We start from the raw sequence: 26803 nt of genomic DNA, 5'->3' as shown, positions 1-26803 counted from the left end.
AGCTTTTCTTGGGAAGTTTATTTCATTAGAGGAAAAAGTTCGAAAAGTTCTTAGGAGCCTTCCTAAGGATATACTAGAATTTTTTTGCACGCAATGCGTGCTTGAATTTTTTTTCGAAACAGAACCTTGATTTTCTTCGACATAAGAGTCAAAATTTGGACATTAGACATACGAAGTATAGTTGTTTTTAGTTGCAAATTTTGATTGATTTAGTTTCTGTCACTTAAGTCTCTCACCAATCTTTTTGTTTTTTTTTTTTGTACTTTTCAAAGTTAAATTCTATGAACAAAATAGAAATTTTATTGAATTTATTTATGATTTCTAATATTATAATTTTTTAGTTGATTTTTGAATTAAGTACAATACTTCATAATTTGTAAAGAAAGTGGACACTTTGATTTCAAGTCCATTTTTTTATAGGTTGTAGTTTGTAAGTGAATTTTTAAGTTTTTGTAAAGTTTTCTCATTTTTAGTGGTTTACATAACGTAAATTATGCAATTTTTTTAGTTGACTTGTGAGTATCGCGATTGTTATAATTATATTTTTTTTTGTACTTTTGTTTGAAGCCCCCTTTGATTTGTAAGTGAATTTGTAATTTAGAATGGGAATGGGGTAACATAGTCTCTTCATTCGGGGACACCATAACTCCCCCCTTCCCTTATATAATAGAGATATGTTGTACTTTAATTCTTGAATGATATTTTACATAAACCTTTTTACCTTGATAATTAATCACTATTATATAATAGAAAAAGATAGGTCCAAATATATGTAAAAGTTTCATTATATATAGGGAACACTATAAAAAAGTAAATATTTTTTTCCTTGTCTAACTTCTAAATTTCAATTTCACTATACCTCTATTTTTTTATCATGACCCACCATTAATTGTGAATGGTTCTTGAGAATAGTGATTTCTAAGTATGTTTTTGTAAATGTTTTTGTATGTATTGACGTTCTAGGTTATTAGTTTTAGTTTGTATGCTAATTTTAAGTTTTAATTAAGTTTCTTGATTATTTGAGTGATTTGCGTGATTTTTGTAACGTGATTTTCTCAATTGTATAAGTGATTTGTAAACTTTCTTTTTTTAAGTAATTTGTGAGTGAGTGTTGAAAATTAGTTTTCGGTAGTTTTTTTGAGTGTGGATTATGATTTTGACATTCCTTTTGTAATTTAGAAAGGGAAGGGGGGTAAAATAGGCATTTCAAAAGAGGACACCATTGCTCCCCCCTTCCCTAATATAATAGAGATAGATGGATGGCTAAGGTCACCGCTTTACAAGAAACAAAATATTTCACCAAGTTCAACTTAAAACAGCTTGCTGAATCACTTATGACTCATGAGCTACACCTTGATACTGAGTATGGTGAAAGTTCGATATCTAAGTCCATTGCCCTGAAAGCCGATGATGAAGACGACTCTAACTCGAAAGAAGAGGAAGCAACTCTCATAGTCTGAAAATTTTGAAAGATATATAGGAACATGAAAATTGAAAACTTCAAAAGTAAATCTAAAAAATTTTCTAACAAAGCTGCTTGTCAGAAATGTGGTAGTACAAATCACTTCATCAAGTAATGTGCACTTTGGGAAAATGACAAAACCAAAGAAAGGAACAAGGAACGTTTTGCTGAAAGGAACAAGAAACTAAAGCACCTTTCTCTAAAGCTTATGTTCGAAAGGTGATGTATCAGCTTGGGGAGATTCAAAGACTGAAGAGGAAGAGGATCAGCAAAATTAAGAACTTGCTGATCTTTTCCTCATGGCAAACACTGAGATAAAAGAAGAAAGTTAAGCATACGTTTATCCCCTAACGTTTGGGGTTTTTTAACGTTTTTCCACTAACGTTTAAAAGATAAACATTCACCCTTAACGTTTGATTTTGCTAACCATGGTTAACTTTTTAATGCTTGATAACTAAAAAAATATAATTGTACTTACGAGCATTTAGTATTTCATCCAAAATAAAATCACTTCCATCCATTTCAATTTCATCTGTTATTCAAACACACACACACAAAAAGTTCTTTACATATGAACTGTTGTTCTCATCCAAAAACAAAATAAAAATTCATTTCCTTCCATTAAAATAACTACTCCATAGAACAACAATCAATCTATCAAAATCCAAGAGTCGCCATTATACTCTTTTAATCTTTCTATCCACAATGCTAAAAAAATCATAATTCACCATTGAAGCCCTCTAATATTCAAAAAAAATCATAAGTAGCTATTGATTATCAGGGATTTATTTTCGAAAAGTAGTTATATTTACGTTGTTGTGTGTAATAATTTTGCATTTTTTTAGATAAGTTTACGACATACTCAGGCACAAATTGAGATCAAAAGGATGGTTTGTTCTTCTACTTTGTGTTGTTGTGATAGTAGTATTACTCGCATATTGCAACAAAAACAAAAGAAAGTTATTTGCATAGACTCAAATTGATTATTCAAAAAATCGGGCGTGTAATTTACCACAACTTGTCTGTGATATACATTTTCATAGGTGTACACATCAACTCCTCTATTGTGCATTGGCTCGTTTGCTTGTGGTTGTTGTGTTGATATACTGCGTCCTTCCCTACAAAGTTCTTCATATACCTTATGCGCACCCTAGAGATAAGTTTCATTACTAGCCGAGAAAAGCACAATAACATATAGAGAGAGGAGAGAGATAACTCTTCACTTTATGCCTACACCCCAAATCCCCTTTAAAAAAATAAATCTTCTCATTATCCCTGTCCAGTACCAATTACACAAGATAAATCATACGATAAACTATGAATTCAGTACTCATTATTAATCGATACAAAATCAATAGTATATATCAGTACTCATTTTATTAAGCATATAACGCTTAATTGAAGCATAGACATAAATATTTAGATACATGAAAATATCAACTATAATTTTAACATCATACTCAACAATTATAATCTTTTCCAATGTTCTTGATTAATAAATTATTCTATAAGAGTTTCTTCAGATTATAATGTTCATAAATATCCATCTCACCAACCTTAGAGATCGAGTTGCATTTTCCATCCACATCCATCTCTCTGTCACGAAGTTCTTCTTCACAACCTCCATCCATAACAATCAGGCCCGGCCCTGAGGGCTGTCCAATGGGGCGGTCGCCCAGGGCCCGTAAAAAAAGGGGCCCAAGTTTCCAAAAATCCATAAGTTAAAACCCCATATATAATAGCTTTCTCTGACCTTGCTGTACTTTTCTATCTATTCTAGTACTATCCTGCAAATCTATATCTTCAGTTCTTCACGTTTCCGGCTTCCACAGTTCAACAAAGACAACAATCAATCAAATCACAATTCATAGCTACTCACCCTACTAGAAATTTTGCAACGGGAAAAAATAATTACATGATAAATATTGGCTTTTCTCCTCTCTATTTTTTGCATCTGAAAATTCCAATTTCTCGTTTCTCTGATTTCCTTTCTTACTCAAATACTGAATTCATAAATCATAATTGATTATTGAGTTTGGTCTTGAAAATTGGGAAATTGATTTTGGGGCCTTGGTGGTAATAGTTGTCGACAAGTTGCATACTTGCATGTTGCAAAATCCAGATTTTCCATCTTGAATGAGTTGGATCTTCCAACTTCCATTCTTCCTCTACATAACCCGTAAGTTTCTTTACTTCTTAGTTTTTATCACTAATTCAGTAATTGCTTTTTCTTACTTCTTAAATTGAATGATTGATATTCTTAATTTTTCATTCATTAAATTATAGTTCTTTTAATATTTTATAGTATTATCTTAATTTATTTGTATCATACTTTTACAGAGCATATATTGATATATACCTGAAGATTTATAGTTGCAAATTTATCTCACAGGTGTTGTTGTTCTATACTTCTTTTGTGTATGTTTTAAGATTTTATTTATTATTGTTAACATGTTGCCTAAAAAATTTCTGTCGGGGAGTGAAAAAAGAAAAAAGAGGAAACGTTTAGATGATCTACAAAAATCACAGCAAGGACCCATTGATAAATTCTTTTTTATGTAAATAGATTGTAATCAGAATGATAATATAGAAGATACAACAAATGTGGAACAACCAAATGAAAATGCTAATGATTCCAATAATGAACATGAAAATGCTAATGATGAGCCTAATGAGGTGCCGAATGTGTCATGTGAAAATAATGACATTGGTGAAGAACAAACCATCCCTATGACCTCTCCTTTAGATATTTATGATCCTAGAAATTGGAATAATCTTGATAACAAAGAAAAAGATATTTTAATTGAAAAGGGACCGTTAAGGGAAGAAAATCTTAGTTTTCCTATTGATAACCTTAATAAACATTTTTCATATGCTTTTTACTCTAGAAAGCTAATTAATGGTGAGATTACGGATAGAAAATGGTTAGTTTATTCCAAACATGTAGACAAAGTGTATCGTTTTTGTTGTAAATTGTTTAAATCTAATTTGAATACAAGTTCACTAGCAAATGATGGGTATAAAGATTGGAAGCATCATAGTTAAAGACTCAAACAACATGAAAATGGTATTGAGCACATGACTAACATGAATACTTGGAATGAAGCTAGAGTAAGATTGGATAAAAATCAAACAATTGATAAGAACTTGCAACAAGAGGTTATAAAAGAGAAAGCGCGTTGGAAATAAGTTTTAGTTAGAATATCCGCCGTTGTGAAATGTCTTGCTAAGCATAATTTGGCTTTTAGAGGGTCTAATGAGAAACTATATCAAGATAGCAATGGTAATTTTTTAGGATTGATTGAAATGATTGCAGAGTTTGATATGGTTATGCAAGATCATATTATACGTATTCAAAATCGTGAGATTCACTATCACTATCTTGGGCATAAGATTCAAAATGAGTTTTCACTCTTGGCTCATAATGTTCAAAGTTCCATTATAAAGATAATTAAAGAGGCAAAATATTTTTCCGTTATTCTAGATTGTACCCCTGATGTGAGTCATCAAGAACAGATGACTTTAATAATATGATGTGTTAATATGTTTGGCAATAAACTAAAAATTGAAGAGTACTTTATAGAATTTCTAAAGGTAGATGATACAACCGGATTAGGACTTTTTGATGAATTAGTAAATATGGTGAAATGTCTTGATCTTAATATGGATGATGTGAGGGGTCAAGGATATGACAATGGTTCTAACATGAAAGGAAAACATCAAGGAGTTCAAAAGAGGTTACTTGAAATAAACCCAAGGGCATTATATATGCCTTGTGCTTGCCATAGCCTCAATCTCACTCTTAGTGATATGGCACATTCATGTGTTAAAGCTATTTCTTTTTTTGGGGTTATTCAACGCATATATTCATTATTTTCTGGATCTACAAAAAGATGGAAAGTTTTCCTTGATAATGTTCCAGGTTTAACTGTAAACTCTTTGTCTACTCCCCACATAAGATTAGCGTTAGTGAAATTATATGAATCTTGTGATAATGATGCCAAGTCAAACAGTGAAGCAGAAAGTTTGGTTAATTCACTTAACAACTTTGAGTATTTGCTTGGTATGGTAATTTGGTATGAAATTTTGTTTGCTATTAACATGGTAAGTAAGAAACTACAATCTAAGTCTATGTGCATTAACTCTACTATCAAACAGTTGAAAGGTGTATTGTTGTATGAAAAGTATAGAGATGAAGGTTTTGAATCTTGCATGAATGTTGCTAAAGAAACTGCTTCTAGTATGGATATAGAGCCTATCCTTCCAACAAAACGTCATATTACTAGGAAAAAACAATTTGATGAAATTAATCATGATGAAGAAAATCAATCGGCAGAAGAGTCCTTTCGAATTAATTACTTTTTGGTTGTTGTGGATATGGCTATTAGTTCTTTAAAAAGTAGATTTGAACAATCAAATATATTTGAAAGTATTTTTAGTTTTTTATTTGATTCTGAAAAGTTAAAGTCATTAGATACTAATGATTTATTAGTATGTTGTACCAATCTACACTCTACTTTTTGTCATGGTGATTTATCTAATTTTGATACAAACTATCTTTTCTCTGAATTGAAAGTGCTCCAAATGACTTTGCCAAATGAATTAATGTCGACCATGGAAATTCTTGAGTATGTTAAATCGGCAGATTGTTATCCAAATGTATCAATCGCTTATAGAAAATTATTAACGCGTCTGCTGAAAGAAGTTTTTCAAAATTAAAATTAATAAAAACATATTTGAGGTCATCAATGTCACAAGAAAGATTGAGTGGTTTGGCGATTTTGTCTATTGAAAAGGATATGTTAGAAAATACTAATCTCGATGATCTTATTCATGATTTTGCTTCTCAAAATGCTAGAAGAAATCGTGTTTTATGATTATTGACATACTTTGTAGGTTTTAGGCGCTACTCTTTTGGCTTGGACATGGTTATCTCTATGATGGATGATGGCTTCGAAGTAGATGAAGTGTTTACATTTATTACATCTTTTTGAGTTTTGTAACAACTAGACTAAATATGTAATACAAAGTATAATATCAATGAAATTAATGTTATTTTTTTCTAGGATCCATATGTTATATTAGGATATATATATATATATATATATATACATATATAGAAAGGGCCCACGTTTATCAAACCGCCCCGGGCCTAGAAATTGTTAGGACCGGGCCTGATAACAATAATTAGCTCTTCTAGTCTTCTCTTAAAATACTGGTGCAAGATTGCTTAGAGGTTACATGCATCAGACACCAAGAAAAGAAATCAGTAATATACGAGATGATGGATCATAATTATAGCCTTCTAAGAGAACTAGAAACTTGGGAGTTGGGACACCCAGGTCCATAAATATGTAAAGTGTTATCATGTAAAAACCTAAGTAATGCAACAAGATACTTCCGAGTAAAAAAAAAAAAAGATATTTGGTGTAAAATATAGAATACAGGTATAGAACTATATAACACGATGGTGAATTCTCGTTTCATCAATAAACACACGAAGAAAACTGAATTTGCTAAGCATTTCATCATTCACAAAAGAATATGCACCAGTTAGTCAGCAAATATCAGCTGAGGGAAGTCAGTGAGGACAAGCACATTATTGTCTCCCACTATCCCCAACCCTAACCAGGGGGAAGAGGAGTTAATAACAATCCTTCGAAATAACAATCCTTCGAGAAACAAATAGAAATTAAACGAGCTAATAAAATGCCAGGTCCCTAAAACAAGTAAATGAGTTAAACAAAGAGTTTGAGTAACACTGGTCTCTGGCAACAAGTCACTATACTCATGATCATAAGACTGTAAATAATGTCCAAAGCCTAAATAAATGAGTTAAACAAAGAGATTGAGTAACACTGGTCTCTGGCAACAAGTCACTATACTCATGATCATAAGACTGTAAATAATGTCCAAAGCTCAAATAAAGCAGCTCGAAATTCAGGACAAATGAAATAACAAAATGCAAAAAGAGAAACAACCAGAAATTAAACATCAAAGAATATCATTGGGCTATGTTCATCTGTTTATTTAAATATTTTGACATTAGAACACAAATCTCAAAGAAACAACACTGGAGTAGTACTGATCCTAACATCATTACTCAATTAACTCGGTAGGTGGAACAAAATCAGTTGTCGTAAACTAGTGATCTTTGAACTACTTTTAAAAAAAAATTATATACATTCGATAGCTGCAATTTGCTAGAAAAGAGTAGTTAATACGTGAAAAAAACAAAGAGAAACGACACGGACTTGTGATTAAAAACCTTAAAAATCTACATGAAAGTACTTTTCTAGAAGAGCAGAGATGTTAAGCAACTGTGTATGACCATATAACACAGATTTGAAGCAATAGATGCTATATGGGGGCTGACTAAGTTCCATACCGGTTTAATCAGGTCAGAATACACTGATGTGGTCACACATGTTTCCTACGAAACCGGTGACTTCGTCATACCGGTTCTATTGAGATGCCTTACCGGTATCATTATACGGGCCTATTGCCAATGGCTTGGGCTTGGTCCAATTCTATCTATCAGCGCCTACGGGTCTAGAGATAGATTTTGTATACAAGATAAGAGTATATCCTAAGGGAATATACGTAGAATATCCCCTGAGAATACAGGGCCCAACCTGTATACGGGCCTATCCGGGTTCCTTATAAATACCCCGTTGATCTGAGTCATAAGGTACGTTCACGAATCCCAAGAATCTATACTTGAGACCTACCGGTTTACCCAAAACTGACTTAGGCATCGGAGGGGCGTTCCTCGGATCAACCCCCGAGGCTAGTTTACGTGTTCTCTCTTGCAGGAATTGGAACCGGCTTGATTGACTAAAGATATCCCGGTTCGTACACTAAAACTTGTCCCATACCGGAACAATTGGCGCTAGAAGGAGGGGCGAACAATACCTTGTAGTCTAAGCCATTTCTTGCAAACAAATCAACCCTCATGGATCCTAATCAGCAATTTGGGATGCCGGAAACTGATGAAAACAATCTTCCTGTTGAAAAACCTCCCCTAGGATTCTCAACTCCACTTCCGGCCGCAAGACAAGGTCGACCGCCTACTGACAAAGGGAGGAAGACCCCTGAGACTCCTCAATAGAACATCTTCCAGACCCTGCAGCATATGTTCACCCCAGAACAACTTCGGAGTGTTGCAGAAGTCTTCCAGGCCATGGCAAGCCATACCCCACCGACCGGTCCGCCCGCCAAGCGACCTCTGAGTAGAGCCCACAGCCTAGTGAGAAAACTTCGTTCACTGGGGACGGGCCGCTAGGGAGAGCGAGGCCGGCATGACGAGGATCAGGTGGCCAACTCCAAGATCCCTACAGAGCATAAGGGAGAAGAAGAGGAAGAAGAGGAGAAAGCTCAAGACACAGAGGTCCAGCAGCAATCCTATCATCTAAGGAAGGGAAGTGAATACAGGCGAAGAGCACCGATATCTTTGCGGAATTCGCCATTCTCCACTCCTATTCTCCTAGAACCCATGGAGAAAATCAAGATGCCTACATGTAAGTATGATGGTAAGACTGACCCGAAAGATCATATATCGGCCTCTGAGGGGTACACATGCTGCTACACACAGACACTAACTCAGTATGGTGCAAGGTGTTCCCCTCTACACTAACTGGACTAGGCCATACCTGGTTCAAAAGCATACCACCGGCAAAAGTTTTTGACTTCCGCCAGCTCACATTAATGTTTGTTACACACTTTGTTAGTAACAAGGGCAGGGAGAAGAACAACAGGCGAGCTGATATCGGTCAAGCAGGGGGAGACAGAAAGTCTGAGGGAATATGTAGGGCGTTTTAACGCAAAAGCTGTCACCATTCCTACGCTCCAGCAGGAAGTTGCCGTCCTAGCTCTCATGACGGGACCAAAGGAAGGAGCTCGCTTCAGAAGTTATTTGGGCCGAAAGAAGCTAACGAGCCTTACAGAGGTTTTGGGCAAGGCAAATGACTTCATCTGGGGGGAGGAGTTTGACAAAGCGTCAAATACTACGAGGCATGCAGCAAAGGAGAAGGATAAGGAAAAAGACCGTAAGGATGATAAGTACCGGAAGGACAAGAAGTCGGACACCTCCAATAGAAGATATACGAGTTGATGAAAACGGCAACTACACTCCTCTCACGACATCCCGCGCTCAGATATACGAGTTGCATAAAGATGATGACAAGTGGCATAGGCCTAGGAAGATGTACTACAAGGGCCGAGATAAGTCGAAGTGGTGCGAGTTTCATAAGGATTACGATCACATAACCGAAGACTGCAAAGACCTCAAGAACAGGATCGAAGACCTCATTAGAAGAGGATACTTCACCCAGTACCAAGCGAGGATTGACCGAAAATCTCCATCTAGAGAAGATGAAAACGGCAATAGGAGGCCAGTCAAAGACAGGATCACTGAAATCCATGTTATCACTAGAGGGCCGACAAGAGGTGGAAGAATACACGGTGCTAAGGCAAGCTTGAAAGAGGTAAGCAACCAGGTGAACTACCACAACGCAGGGAAATGGCCGGCACCTCCAGCCATGCCAGTTGTGGCCTTTACGTCGGAGGACGCCAAGGGCATTATCTACCCCCATGACGATCCCTTGATAGTATCTCTGCAGATATCCACCGCAATGGTGCATCGCGTGTTGGTAGATGGAGGAAGCTCTGCCAATATACTGTATAAGGAGACGTTTGAGAAAATGGGCTTTACAGGAGCGTCTGTCGTCCCGGAAGGAACCATCAAGTTGGCCGTAAAGTTGGGGGAAGGCTCCGATTCCAGGGACCTGATAGTGGAATTCCTTGTTGTGGATGTCCCGGCAGCATACAATGCCATCATCGGACGACCTCTGATTCATGACGCCCAAGCTGTGGTGTCTACCTACCACCTTACAATGGTCTATACCTCCAATGACGGTAACCCCGAAAAGCTCAGGGGGAATCAAGAGTCGGCAAGGGCCTGTTACCTAACTGCTCTCAGGCACTCCGATCATAAACGGCCCGCCGACACGCCGCCATCAGAGCGAAAGAGGCGAAGACTGGAGAATAAGGCTAAAAAAGAAGATCTATCAATGGAGAATTTTGAGGGAAGGCCGGCAGATCAGCCGAGACATAGCCTAGAAGGAGAAACGGAGGAAATAAGCTTAGAACAAGACCGGCCGGAAAGAACTGTGAAAATTGGAGCAGATTTGGCAGAAGAGGTTAAGGTTAACCTAATCTCCTTACTGAGGGGTCACGCCAACATCTTCGCTTTCTCGGCGGATGAGATGCCAGGCATCGACCCGGAGTTCATGGTCCATCGGCTGAATGTCAATGAAGATGTCAGGCCGGTAAAACAAAAGAAGCGAAATTTCTCCAGCGAGAAAAATGCGGCCATCAAAAAGGAGGTGGACAAGCTGCTGGAAGCAGACTTCATTGAGCCCTGCGACTACCCTGAGTGGCTTGCAAACGTAGTCATGGTGAAGAAGGCAAACGGGTCCTGGCGGATGTGTGTCAACTTTACCGACCTCAACAAAGCCTGTCCCAAGGACTGCTACCCTCTACCCAGAATAGACCAGCTGGTGGACTCTACAAGCGGTCACGCCTTACTAAGCTTCATGGACACATTCTCTGGTTATCATCAGATTAGCCTGCTAGAGTCCGATAGAAACAAAGCGGCCTTCATCACTAAAGCTGGGGTCTATGCATACAAAGCCATGCCTTTCGGGCTCAAAAATGCCGGTGCCACTTATCAAAAATTAGTGGACAAGATTTTTGAGCACCAAAAAGGTCGGAATGTACAGGTATACCATATACGTCGACGACAGTATAGTGAAAAGCCTAACAGAGGAAGAACACGTCGTCGACCTGGAAGAAACCTTCGCCACGCTCCGTCAGCATCAGATGAAGCAGAACCCCAAAAAATGCGTGTTCGGGGTGAGATTCGACAAGTTCCTGGGGTTCATGGTAAGTGAAAGAGGCATAGGCGCCAACCCTGACGAAGTTAAGGCCATCAGCGACCTCCGGGAGCGAAAGAGCATCCGGGACATTCAAAGGCTGACAGGAAGAATGGCGGCCCTTACCAGGTTTGTCTCCAAGTCAGCTGAGAAGGCCTTACCGTTCTTCAAAATCCTTAGAGGAAACAAGAAATTTGAATGGGGGGATGAGCAGAAGCAAGCCTTAGAGGAAGTCAAAGCGCATTTCAAAAAGCTGCCAAAAATAACCCGGCCAGACCTGGGAGACAAACTGCAACTCTACGTCTCGGTATCTAAGAAGACGGTAGCAGCTGTGTTACTAGTAAACAGGAAAGGGCAACAGAACCCCATATACTTTGTAAGCCATGTATTGGCTGGGGCGTAGCAGAGATACGAGCTATTGGAGAAGATGGCATATGTCGTCTTGGTCGCGGCAAGGAAATTGAGGCCATATTTCGACTCCCATACCGTCCAGGTACTCACTAATCAACCTTTAGAAAAAGCTCTCCACAAGCTCGACACAACCGGTAGACTCCTCAAATGGGAAATAGAACTCTCCGAGTTTGACATCGAATATCGGCCTCGTACAGCCATCAAAGCCCAAGCGCTAGCCGACTTCATTGTCGAAACCCCTTATACAGAATCGTCAGAATCAGCCGGTATTTGGAAAATAGAGGTCGATGGTTCAACGGCCCAGAGTCGAGCTGGGGCAGGAGTGGTGATGACGTCCCCAGAGGGGGAGATCTTTGAATACGCCATAAGGTTTGGCTTCAAGGCATGATAAACGAGGCAGAATACGAGGCAGCCCTGGCCGAACTAAGTCAGAGCATTGCGGCCGGTGGCCAAAAAATCCTCATGACCATAGATTCGCAGCTGGTATCGAGCCAGATTGAGGGAACCTATGAAGCCCGGGAGCCGGTTATGTAGAAGTATCTCAGCAAGGTGAAGAGCATGACAGCCGGATTACAAAGCTTTGAGGTAAAACTGGTGCCGAGAACAGAGAACATGGCGGCTGATGCCTTGTCAAAGCTGGCAAGTTCGAGTGTCAGCGACAAGAAACGAAATGTCATGGTGGAGACTTTGGGGGAATGGAGCATCGACACTCCCGCACCGGCCATCAACACCATAGGTCAAAATCCTGAATGGTACGACGACATTGTGGCCTACAAACTTACAAGTACCCTCCCAGAGGAGAAATAAAGTGGAATTTATAAAGTTAAGTTAATTAACTAAGTCCAATCAACTTGATTTATTAACCATACTAAGTTTCTATATTTGAATTTGAAATATTAAAAGTACACTTATACTTGACTAAGCTTACTACATACAATGTAGATTTTAAAATTACAAAAACAAGATTATAAATCTAATTAATTTAGTTAATTAGCCCAACACACTAATGAGTCAAGTTAGTTAATTAATTAATAAGCCTAAAGTAACAAAGAAACTAAAAGACTTAATTAGTTCTAATAACTTTTTTAAACTAAAGAATAGGAGGGAAACTATAACTTACTGTTACAGCACAAAGCAACGAAGGGGGAAGGATGGTCGGAGCTCCGGCGAGCAGGTGGCGGTGCAGCAGCGAGACGGGCGGTAGAAAGGCGGTAGGTGCGCCGCGGCAGCAGCCCAGGCGAGGCAGAGGGTGCAGCGAGAAAGAGAGGAGGGAGAAGAGGATGAGGGAGAAGGAAGAGGGTGTCGCGCAGGCCGTGGAGGAGAAAGGGGGATGGTGGCGCGCGTCTGGTCGGCGCCGGCGAGGGGGCAGGCGGGTGCTGGTTGTCGGAAAACAGGGAGGTTTGGGTGGTAGTGTTGTAAATTTTCTGATTTTTTTTGGGTGGAGGTGAATAGTGAAATCAGGACACTATTTATAGAAATTTTAGGAGCAAGGAGTTCTAGAAGCCTTGGGGAGCAAGGAGTTCTAGAAGCCTTGGGGAGCAAGGTCATGGAGCTTGTGTGGATGGTGAATTCCTTTTTTTTTTTTTGGGAAATTTTCTAATTCTTTTACTAATACTAAAATAGTGACTTTTCCTACTTTCTTTTAATGTATTACCAATATAACTTAGCTTATTTTATTGAATACTTGATTTTATTTTTTCAAATATATTAGAGAAGTGATTAAATAAATAAATAAATTTTAAATAATTTATTTAATCTAATTATCAATGTTAATCCGGTTTGAATTTTCGGGATATTACAGTAGGTTTGCTTATGATTAAGATCCAACACTATAGCTCTGGAAGCTTTTTGGTAGGACAAAGCGCAAACCCCCTAGGGGTGACCTCACACATAGAACATGTGCTAATGAGGCAAGGTAGATTGACCTTGTGGTGGCCGATCAAAAGCCATGCATATCCAAAATTGTATATTATTCAAAAAAGGGGAATGAATCGTTTTCTTCAAGTTTCACCCACTCATTTTAATTTTTTTTTTTCAAAAACCCTCCCAAGTGGAGTCACCAAATCATAGGCGTGTTTTTATTCGCCTACGCGGTGTGAGCGCGTATTATATTTGAGTTTCCATTATTAAGGTTTTATTGAAAATTATTTTGAAAAAAGTCGCCAATAATTCTGTTTAGGAAGAATCCAATATAGATTTTTCCGTCTAAACTCCATATATGGTCAAAATGAACCAAAAATTGAGTAAAGGGGTGAGTGTACAATACAATCAGGAACCATATTGCCCATTGATGGCCTCTACTAAATATTGATTCATTACAGATTTTATGCCAAAGAAAAATCATGTATATAATTTTACATACATGCACTAACAATAAATTAGTCTAGATTGGTTCAGGAAACACATAAAAATACAAATTTTAGTGATATGTTATTTAGGCAATCAATATTACAGGGAACCTAACAGTTGTCCAAATTAATTCGATTAATATTAGAGCTATTCTTTTGGACTTGTTTATAACAATCATGTTCGACAATCATATAATATGCAAAGAACGATTAAGCAGACATACAATATACAAAGATATGAATAAATATAATATGAAATAAAAAAGAGAAAAGGGATTCGGATAAAGGCACGACTTTTATATTAAAGATCTACATCATGAAAGAAACGATTAGTAACTTCAATATAAAAATAGAGAATGTATTCAAGGATGCTAAGGATTAGACCTTTGCGGTTTAGATTGAGGAGCACAATGATCTTAACGCAATGATTAGGAATGAATTGACAGAAATGAAAGTGTTTGAGACAATTTGTGTTCATAAGTGTAACACCCCGATAATTCTCTGTTTTTCATAATACCTTTTCAATATAAAACTTAGAGAATCATCAAAGAATTATCGCCCGTGTGATAACGTATCGGCTTATTCAGAATGTTGCAGCGGAAAATATAATAAATAACTTTAGAATTGAAATCTATTAATAACAAAGTCAACTTCAAAAGTCAACCAATAACGTCAACGTTAACTTAAATCCAAACCAACTATAAAGTATATACACTAATGTACGATAAATAATTAAGAAACTACACAAGCTCTCCGTTCCCGAACCCAATGAAGCATCATCTTCAAACCTGTATATGACAATGCACTATTGATCTAGAAAGTCTGCTCATCAAAATAGATCATCAAAGGATCAATAAGGCATAACCATGATCAACATACACAAACAAAAGCACGTAATCAGCAAAGCTAAGTACTGCGTTATAAATAAATAAACAATCCTAACATGATACTAATAAATGGTAAACAGTGATAAATAATAACATAAGAACTTGCAGATAACTTTTACTCAACTAAACTTTAACAACATTCTTACTACTTTAAATGGAATAGTCAATGAACCAAGTTGTCTAACTAAACCAGCCTTCCCTTTGGAAGTCGAAATACGGGCGCAACTTCGTATTCCCATGACCTACGATATCGACAAAATTTTTAAAATAAAATAAGAACGATGATCAATCCAATCTCGGAAAAAAGCCATGGCACGCTAACCATGTACCACAACTCCTGTTTGTCCAATACTTCAGACGCTCATCAGTCTAAAGCTTATTACTATCCAAATTTCACTTTACGTGATTTATCATTTATTAATTGTTATAAAACACAAGCAACACAGATATACATGATCAAACAATCACAACTTTTATTTTTATCTTAGTATTATATAAGTGATTGCACAACATACAACCCAAGATTAATTCCTTCTTTAATCCAACCTTCTTTATTTGTTGAACCTAGCCATCAACCAACTTACCTTTCAAAGGTATAAAAATATCAACTTATCAAATAACGCCCTCAGTCCTCATATATATATATATATATATATGTATATATATATATATATATATATGTATATATATATATATATATATGTATATATATATATATATATATATGTATATATATATATGTATGTATATATTTATATATGTATGTATATATATATGTATATATGTATATATTTATATATATATATACATATGTATATATTTATATATGTATATATATGTATATATGTATATATGTATATATGTATATATGTATATATATATATATATATATATATATATATATATATGTATATATATATATGTATATATATGTATGTATATATATATATGTATATATATATATATATGTATATATATATATATATATATATATATATATATATATACATATAATATGTATATATATATATATATATATATACATATATATATACATATATACATATATATATATAATCTCTAAAAGATTCAAGACTTAAACTAAAATGGATTACACATATCTCTATTATATAAGGGAAGGGGGGAGCAATGGTGTCCTCTTTTGAAATGCCTATTCCCCCCCCCCCCTTCCCATTTTTAATTACAATTTCACTTACAAATGAAAGGAGACTTCAAACAAAAATACCAAAAATATATTATAACAATCACTCACAAGTCAACTAAAATCATAAAATTGCATAATTTACGTTATGCAAATCACTAAAATGAGAAAACTTTATAAAAACTTAAAAATTCACTTACAAACTACAACCTATGAAAAAATTGACTTGAAATCAAAGTGTCCACTTTCTTTACAATTTACGAAGTACTGTACTTAATTCAAAAATCAACTAAAAAATTATAATATTAGAAATCATAAATAAATTCAATAAAATTTCTATTTTGTTCATAGAATATAACTTTGAAAAGTAAAAAGAAAAACAAAATGGTGAGAGACTTAAGTGACAGAAACTAAACCAATCAAATTTTGCAACTAATAAAAACAATTATACTTTGTATGTCTAATGTTCAAATTTTGACTCTTATGCCGAAGAAAATCGAGTTTCTGTTTCGAAAAAAATTCAAGCACGCATCGCGTACAAAAAATTCTAGTCTGCCCATGTTCCGTCAATCTGCCCTTGAATATATGTCATATCCATCAAAATGCCAAATCATCACAAGACATTGAATATCATATCGGGAGATAAAGATGAATTTATTAAGAATGAATCCACTAAATGGATTTCTTTTATTCAAATATATTTTGAAAATAATCCTGTCATGCAACAGGATCTGGAAAATACAAGAGGATCTAAGGCCTTTCAAATATAGTCCAATTTTGATCTCATAGGAAAATGTATATTTCCAAAACTCGAAAGGAATGATCAGTTATATCTCTTCTGGTTTGCAAATCATGGGGAAACATCATTATGGAAGAAATATGGCAACCTAACATGTCTTGGAGATATCTAAAAAAGCTCTTGGTCTAAGGAACTACAAAGAAAATAAAAGTCTATAGAATGGTGGATGAGTCATCATCAAGAGATTTGGTATAATATAAATGTGCATGTTAAATATGGTACGATCTAATGAGCTATGATGTAGATCCTAGTTGGTTATCACCAAATAATCCTACAAGTTTGCATCTTAAAGAAACTTTCTTAATGGATTTCACAATGACTAGTAAGAGGGGTGAGGGAATACACAAAAGGTTGTTCTTCTCAAGCAAATTCAGTCATCCTAAAGAAAGGTTCATCGACCACCTTAGAACAATGAGGAAGTCACATTCAGAATACTACTGGATGATGTTGACTCTAACCACTAAAAGTCCTTCTCTACTCATAATTTCTGGGTATTGAGTACATTATTCCACAAATTAGGGGGAAAATTTGTTACCATCATTTTTAGTTGTATGATAGCACGTATTTATTATGGTACATTGTATTAGACTTCAAAAGATTTAATTTTATCTCAATATGAAGGCCCAACTAGAGTATAAAGCCCATTGGACGAACTCAATGTAAGTTAAAGTCAATAGAAGAATGCCATCAAGATCATCAGGAGATGAAAGTCAAGAATAGCAAAGACACAGGTGGTTAAAGAGTAATCATGAGACGGATCCATGTAAGGAAGAACGTGCAAAGCTACGGTTATTCAGTGCCAGAATATGGTTGAGATTTGAATCAAAGATGTTTCAAATGTTTTCCCTCCAAGAAAGCATGGAAGTTATATAACACGTTGGTTTAGAAATAGAAGAAGGATCATCAGGCAAACTGATAAGGATATGAGTTAGCTCAAGTGGGTAGAGAGCTCCCCCTTAGCCCCTGAGGTCAAGGGTTCGATCCTTACCCCCAGCATTATGCTGGGGTATTTCCTTAGCATGCTATGTATGTCTTACCAGCCAATGTGTGGTGTTTCCTACAGTCTAGTAGCCTTGTAGGGGTTAGCCCTTGGGCTGACTTAATTTCCTAATAAAAAAAAATCAAGCAAAATGACAATTAAACAAACTTGCATTTACTCTTTTCTTAGTGTAGCATAGTCTTAGTCTAGCCAACCCCCTTCTGGGGTTATAGTTTAATCCATTGGAGTTAGAACATGTCCTGGCGCCAAGTTCAGTAATTCTCCGATTGAAGCAAAAAACCATGGAGGTAACAACCTCGTGCTTTCCCTTTAGTTATCCATTTTGGCTTATCCTCGTATGTGTTGTATATAAAATCTTTCTAAAAGTTTGTGGTATGTATGAAAATTAATTCTTATTTGTTCTATTTATTGCATTTTGCCTGCATTTAATAAGCGTTTTAGTTTAATCATTAATTAAATTATAATAAAGTACATTAGTAAGGTTTTATCTAATTAAAACCGATAACCCCCAGGGACTAAGCCTCATATGACATTCAGTATCAAACTATTGGATGTGCATTGACTTGTTTGTTAGGTCAACAAACTGATTTGCACAAACATCCTCAAATAATTTTCTTATTTGACTTCCAGAATGTCCAATTCAAAACTTTGATTAGTAGCATTAATTTTTCTTAATAGGTAAGAAGAAATCATTTGAACTTTCCTCATACTTAAAATAAGTCAACTTTTGAGCGAAGTTTTTATATATAAATCAACTCTTTATTAACCGAAATTTGTTATCCACCTAAAATCCTTCAAAAACTTTTGAAATACATACTTCTGAATAGGGGAGTGCAAAAGGGGACTGAAACCAGAATTCAGACCAGAATCGGACCGTAATGGATCGGACCAGTCCAGATCAGTGGATTCCGATCGGTCACTGGTCGACAGAAATTAGGGTTTTCAGGTTTCCAGTCCGATCCTGGTAAAACCCGGAATGGACAGGAATCCATAATTTTTAAAAAAGAATCACTGAATGTGGTTTGTGTATGTGTTACTATGCTAGTCCAGCCCAACAAAAAAATGCAACCCTAACAAAATAAAGCAAACCCTAAACTTGTTGATCCTTCATTATCTCAAGTCTCAACCACCTTTCCTCTTCTCTCTCGAACACCGTCCAACCACCGTCTACCGCGACACCGGAAAGGCAAATTCAACTATGTTAGCATGATTACTAAGGCTAATTTACTTGACTATTATTTGCGAGCTTATAGTTAATTTAGTAGGTGGCTTGTGCTCATTTTTGCGATTTAGGGATGTTTTGATTGACTATGACTAGTTACTTTGCTTTTTGTCTTAATTTTGATTTCAGTTCTCGAATGCTTTCATTAATTTCGAATTTGTTGTCAAAATCGCAAAAATTAATAATAATAAAAAAGGTCCATTTCCGCCCAAACCGCACCGGATCGGAATCTTCCGCTCCAGAAATGACTTTTTAAAATGAGCATGAAATAACTTTTTAATATGAATATGAGATGATTTATTTAACTAGCAATAAACTTTACTAGAGAAAAACATAAACACTAAGGGGGCGTTTGGTTTATGAAGGGGAAAGGGAATGGGTTTAAGAAACAGAAACAAGGAGAAAGGAATAGAAAACCCTTTGTTTAAAATTGTTGTTTGGGTAGAAAACCTCATCTCCTCTTCTTACCATTGCACAACCATATATCCTCTTCATCCTTTTTCTAGAGTTTCGCCGGCCACCACCCTTCCTCTCACCGCCTCCTTAAGGCCGTCCATGACCATCGCGGCAACACCTGTCACCACCACCCCCTCTTTTTTTTTTCCGTCTCCACCACAATTAGATATGAAATTTGAGGTTTTAAAGGTCGAATTTGACCGTCTAAAGCCATAAAAAAAGGTATTCAAGCATTCTTACTTTGAAATTTGAAGTGGTGTTGGTGGATTTTTGAGTAGGTACTAGGTAGTGATGGTTTATGTGATGTTTTATTGGCTAAGGTGGAGCCATTGCATTTTCATTCTCAAGGTGGTGGTTTTGGCCGGTGGGTGGGTGGATTCATCGGATATGGTGGTGGTTGGGGTGGCGCGAGTGTGGTGTCGGTGGCTAGGGAATAGTGGCAGCCTTTGATGAGGTGTGTTTTCCGGTCATGGGGGTGGGTTTCGGGGGGTGCGGTGGCTGTGGTGGATATGTCAGTGGTTGTGGTGGTGCGGTTGGTGGTTAGGGTGGTGAGGTGGGTCGTTCTGTATAGGGTGGGTTAAACTTGGGTGGTCAAACTTAAGTGGTCAAGGGTTTCCCTTACCCCCTATTTGAAAGTGGAGGGGGTGTGGGTAATCAAGTTAGAGGGATTTGGGGGTAAGGAGGGCAAATGGAGAGAAAAGAAACCCCCAAAACAAACAACATAAATGGGAATCAAGAGGTTCTATTCCCTTTCCTTTTCCAGTTTTACTCAAACCAAACGCCCTTAATTTATTTAAGAACTAGCATTTTTTTTCATGCGATGCGTGCTTCGATTTATTTCTAGAAAGAACTTCGGTTCTATTCGACATAAGTAAGAGTCATAATTTGAACATTAGACATACGAAGTATAATTGTTTTTAGTTGCAAAATTTTATTGGTTTAGTCTCTATCACTTAAGTCTCTCACCAGTCTGTTTTTTTTTTTTTTTTTTTTTTTTTTTACTTTTCAAAGTTAAATTCTATGAACAAAATAGAAATTTTATTGAATGTCTTTATGATTTTTAATATTATAAATTTTTTTGTTGATTTTTGAATTAAGTACACTACTTCATAAATTGTGAAGAAAGTGGAAACTTTGATTTCAAGTCAAATTTTTGTGAATATTTTTGTGAGTATGTATTGACGTTGTAGTGTATTGGTTGTAGTTTGTAAGTGAATTTTTTAGTTTTGTAAAGTTTTCTCATTCGAGTGATTTGTATAATGTAAATTATGCAATTCTATGATTTAAATTGACCTGTGAGTGATTGTTATAATTTTATTTTCAGTATTTTTGTTGAAGCCCCCTTTCATTTGTAAATGAATTGGTAATTTAGAAGAATAAGGAGGGTAAAATAGTCTTTTCATTCGGAGACACCATAGTTCCCCTTCCCTTATCTCTATTATATAAGCCAAGGGAGGATGTGTGGTGTCCTCTTTTGGAGTGACTAAAATACCCTTAATGATCTAATTAATGGAATGAAAAAAATTACAAAAGCAAATCATTTAAAAATTCTCATTCCAGCTTGCCATTTAAAACAAGTTTAAAATGGTATATGCATCAAATACTTCAATCAAAAATTAAATGGACAAAATATTTATACCTTATAAAAAAAGATGGCATACATAACATGCACATGAAAAGTCTGAACATTCACTAACTTTGATACTCTTTAATTCAGTTAAACCAACTCATTATTTTTGTTCTTTCTGTTCAATATTCATTCACAAAAAATTAATGTTAACAATCACTCACAACCTTTTTATTTTTTTACATTAGCGAATTAATATATCTAAATTCATCTAACTGTTGAATTTTTCACATTTAAGTTTAATCATAAATAAAGTACGAATGGAGTATCTAATAGAACAACAAATTTTGAAATTAACGCATGCATCGCGTGCATATGAAGGCTAGTATAATAGAAATAAGGGGAGCATTCCCTAATCCCTACCGAGTTTGTTTAAATTTGAACCAAACAAGTAAACGACTAGTAAAAGCATTCTTAATAAATTCAATTAATAAGAATTAAGAAAGAGAGACGAGCCTCCACACAATTAGGTACACCGTATTTATCCTGTCAAAGCTCCATGTAAGCAAGAATGACGGAAGAAAAAAAAAGGTGGCGAAATTCCACCTCAGCATCTAATCACCTTTGACTTCCACTTTGTGTTATAAACAGCGAAGATAAAGCTGGTGATGTGAATTATGTCAGATGAGAAACACATAAAATATTAGTACTACTTCTAAAAAAACAAAAAATGATAATCCACATGCATGAGTATATATAAACAAATGTCAATCAAAGAAAATAAACAACCTACATTTACATTAAAGAAGCGGCGCCTCGACTCACATGAACGTGATAGGAGTTGTATTCATCGCCTTTTCTTCCTTTTTACCCTAAAAACCTTCCTCAATCTTCATACCTAACAAAATCACAATCTCATCCAAAATTAAAAACATACCAAAAACTTAATAGGAAAAATATATTCACTCCAAAATTACCATAAATTGCGATTTCGTTTTACATCGTTGCTTTCCATTTATGCAAAAATAAATTTCTTTGAACTTTGAAGTTTGATCATCTAAATATATCTGCATATATTATAATTTTGGTATAAGTAGGTAAGAAAAAAGAACATAAAAATGGGATCGCAAACAGTAAGTTCAGATCTCTCGATGATTTTGCCAAGAGTTCTTATTGTGTCTCGTCGCACTGTCCGTAAGAACAAGTTCGTCGACTTTGTTGGTTCGCTTTTCTTTCTCTCTTTTTTCGCAATTCTAAATTACGTTCGTTTTAGTTGATTATTATGAATTGTTATGTATTTCTTTGTTTGAAATGGTATCATTTTGAACAAACATACTAAGAATGTAATTCCTGCACCGCCCTGCATGAGATAGTTATTTTGTTTGTTAAGAGGCTTGATGTGCGATGATTCATGTATTGTGTAATTGCGTAAACATCAAATTAATTAGAATAAAATGGCCTAAAACACTTGAATGGAACAGGGGCACAAATTTATATATTTAGTTTATGTTTCTTATTTGATATATTCAGTTTTTGTATAATATAATCCCCTTTGTTATAGCCAGTTATTATATGATATATCACTTTTGTATGCTATAGTCGATTTTTATGGGATAGAGCCAGTTTTAGGTTTATAATCAATTATTATGAAGTAGGTCCACTCAAGACTTGTTTGATACTTTGTATTGATATTTAGGGGGCTTTTGATTCATATAGTGGTATGAGTTTGGAATCAGAAATGAAACCAAAGTGGTATAAGTTTGGAACTTGATAACTAATACTATGTGTTTGGTTTTATTTGGGAATGAAACTTTTTCTATTATAATACCGAGAGGTATTGGTATGAGTCAAATCCACCTCCCCCTATTTCTAAACCCCATACCTTATAGGTTTGAGGTTTGAGGTATGGGTTTTAAATCTATCAAATTATTAAACAAACATTAAGTATGGATTTTGTTCATTCTAAACTCATAACTCATACCAGAATCATATTAACCAAACACTCCCTTAAAAACATCAAGTTAATAAATTGATTTACCTGGTGCAAGCTACGTAAAGTTCTGATCTATAGCCTTATGTTTTGGGGCATTAATGTTTTTTGTTCATTTTACAATTATTTTTGTGGAAGAGTGTTGAAGTGGTAATAGACTAATAGTCTAGCGTAAGACTAGTCCTTCTCCAACCACGCCCACCATTTCATGATATATACTAATATTACTAATCTACTATTGTTCACTTATATTTTTGCACATAGCAGATAGAAGTAATAGTTTAGATTATAATTTAGAATGACAAAATAGCTAATAGTTGGATAAGTAATTTTTGTAATATGAGTTGTCGATGGGGTATTTATGTATATGCATTAGACGTCGAACCTATCATTTTCTGTATTTTTACATTAAATCTGACAATTAGATGTTTAGTCTTTCTGATTATATTTTCCGTTCTACACTCGAGCAAACATAGGCTCTCGTGGTGCGTGTCACACATATGTGCATATGTCGTGCGTGCATCACCTTGAACGCTGGAAGGGTGTGTTAATTAGACTGTAGGTCAGAATTGGAGGATTATGTTCTTTCAAGGCATAAATTTTTAAGCTCATAATAAACTGCCCATCTTCGTTAACACTTGGGAATATGTTAATAGTGTAGAATATAACTAGTTTCTTAGATGATCATCTTTCAATTAGCTGTCTTTTATGAGTTCTAGAGGTTGGTGGAAATAAGCAGAAAAACAAGTTGTAGTATATGGGCTTCATGGACTCATGGTTAGAGAACGGTTGCTTTCACAAATTTGATTGAGAAAGGATCATGATTTATGATTTGTTTTAGCACCAAATTAAAAATGTTTGGATGTATGTGCCTTACCTAGGTAACTAGATCATTTCAAATACGTAGTTTTTTTCTTGTGAATATGCATCAGACATTCGAAAGCAATTTTATTTGACAATCCTTTCTCTTTGATGTAAAAACCATCTTCGGTAGGACTTTTTAATTTTAGCTTTTGGGTGGTGATGATATTAAATAAAATGATCAAATACCCTTATTTATATAGGCTTTAATTCAATTCTATGGAGTATAAATGAACTGGTCCTTTTTTGTTCAAACAGGGGAATACCATTTAGACCTTATAGTAAGCTATGGAGCAGTGCCAGTGATTGTCCCAAGAGTTAGTGGTGTCTCCATGCTTCTGGAAGGCTTTGAGCCAATCCATGGAGTTCTCCTCTGCGAAGGCGAAGACATAGATCCTTCTCTCTATGAGTCTGAATTGTCAAACTTGACACCTGAAGAACTTGAAGAGATAAGGCGAGCACATGCAAGTGATACAGCAATCGATCGAGAGAAAGACTCGATTGAGTTAGCCCTTGCAAAGCTTTGTCTTGAAAGGAACATACCCTACTTAGGAATATGCAGGGGATCACAAGTCCTAAACGTGGCATGTGGAGGTACCCTTTACCAGGATGTTGAGAAAGAACTCTCTAGGAATTTCCCAGAATGCCAAAGAGTAAACCATATTAACTATGATGACTATGATGGTCATAGGCATGCGGTGAATGTGGTGGAAAATACACCCTTACATCATTGGTTTGAAGAATCTTTGGATGAGAGTAAAATGGAGATTTTAGTTAATAGCTATCATCATCAAGGAGTTAAAAAGTTGGCTCAGAGATTTGTGCCTATGGCTTTTGCTCCTGATGGTTTAATTGAAGGGTTTTATGATCCTGATGCTTATAATCCAGAAGAGGGCAAGTTTATCATGGGACTGCAATTTCATCCAGAGCGGATGCGACATCCTTGCTCGGACGAATTTGATTACCCTGGTTGTCCTTTTGCTTATAAGGTAACCGTCACTACATCTATTCTCTCCTTGTGACATACTATAATCACAGGATTATAGTGTTTCAAATTTGATTACAGACACGCATAATCAAAAAATTACATACCAAAATTGTGGATCGGTTGCAGGAATTTGTGAAGGCAGTGATAGCTTATGAGAAGAAGCTAAGCAGTGAAGCGAGCGTGAAAAAAGGTCCAAAGCTTAATAAAGAGCAGGAGAACAAGAGACGGATGATTGTCCGAAGCTTTTCGATTGCAAAGGACATGTATATAGCTGGACGGAGTTCTGTTCCTGTTAAGGAATCAGAGCTTGAAGCAGGGGCTGTTTTTCTTGAGGTAATGATGCAAGTTTAGAGCCATTTTTCGCGGAACCGAGAAACAAACTTTTATAATGATATTCTGCCTACGAGGAAGTTTTCTTTAAATTTCTGAAACATGGAACTCTTCGTGTCTGAAACTGACTTGCAACTTTCCTTAATAATTTTCTGCTTTTTTTGAATTAAAAACATTTGCTAACTAATATGAATAAATAAACAGGAAAATACAGCATATAGTGTACTGAGTGTACAGCAAGAAAATAGGCTGAAGCAGATGGGAGCAACAGTGAGAAATGGACATGGTTATAAGAAGTTGAAGCTGAAGGATGAAAGAGAGAAAGTGGCAAGGTCAATTATAGGGAAGATGTCAATTGAACAATTAACTGATATGATGTCGTTTTATTACATGATGGGACAGGTCTGTTCTGAGGTTTTGGAGACTAAGCTTCAACACCTTGAATTGCTCCATAACAATGATCAATAACCCTAGTATTAGTGGTATCCATGTTGTTTCTTTCCTTTTACTGGGTTCATGAATACCACTTCTGTTGTGATTCTTGGGTCAACTGTTTTGAGATATGGCAGGAAATCAATGTTGGATGCCAGTTCTCAATTTTGCGGCTCTTATATTTCCTACTAGTAGTAATCGTCATATTCTATAACTAAATGCTTGTCGGTATATTGTGGTTTTTAATTTTTTTGGTTTTAAAGGTCATATGATGTATGTTCTATAATGGAAGAAAATTAGTTAAATTCATTAAAAACATGATGATTTTGAAAATTGATAACTAAAAAGTGTAAATAATTTTTTGTGGTTTCTTTGTTTTAGTTTTTTTTTTTTTTTAAAAAAAACTGAAAACTGAAAACAAAAAATGATAGCGAACAAGTCCTAATATTTAAGAAGATATATGAAATATGCGGTCACATTTGACATCCTTATTTGATAGCGATGGCGAAAGGGTGTTGCGGAAAGGATATTCTCTACCATGTTGATGTTCACTAAAAAAAAATTTATACACCACGTAATCTATACCCACTAAGCACATGGTGGGTATAAATATAACGTCTATGCCCAATCATTCGGGTACTATATCCACATTCATTTCACCACGCTTATAAATGGATACCCACAACCCAATTATATGCTCCTCACATCTAGTTAAAACTACTTGCAAAAAATATATCATTTAATCAATTTGTTGAAGATTAAGTCTTAAAAATAAATTGACTTTTGAAATGTACACTTTCACAGCTCATAATAAAAAAATAAACCGGAATGTAAAATCTTGGTGTTTTGACTTTTTGTACAACGTGTTCTTTAGATTAAGATTTGTTCGAGCTTGTACTTGGTCAGCTTTGGGGATAACCAAATTTTAACAATACATGTTCAATATTCTCTAA

At 35.5% G+C, this 26803-nt stretch overlaps 1 protein-coding gene across 1 annotated transcript; it reads left to right on the top strand.

Moving 5' to 3' along the window:
* Nucleotides 1-22021: 22021 nt before the first annotated feature.
* Nucleotides 22022-26082, top strand: LOC104896567 (hypothetical protein). The gene is made up of 4 exons (XM_010683329.3): nt 22022-22470; nt 24359-25089; nt 25215-25421; nt 25623-26082. Exons 1-4 carry the CDS (start codon nt 22368-22370, stop codon nt 25884-25886), a joined length of 1305 nt encoding a protein of 434 aa, XP_010681631.2. The 5' UTR covers nt 22022-22367; the 3' UTR covers nt 25887-26082.
* The last annotated feature ends 721 nt before the right edge of the window (nt 26083-26803 follow it).

Source organism: Beta vulgaris, chromosome 6 (genome assembly GCF_026745355.1).
Source record: "Beta vulgaris subsp. vulgaris cultivar EL10 chromosome 6, EL10.2, whole genome shotgun sequence".
In the NCBI taxonomy this organism is placed as follows: Eukaryota; Viridiplantae; Streptophyta; class Magnoliopsida; order Caryophyllales; family Amaranthaceae; genus Beta; species Beta vulgaris.
The sequence above is the reverse complement of the archived record's forward strand: the minus strand, read 5'-3'. Positions and strand labels throughout refer to the sequence as shown.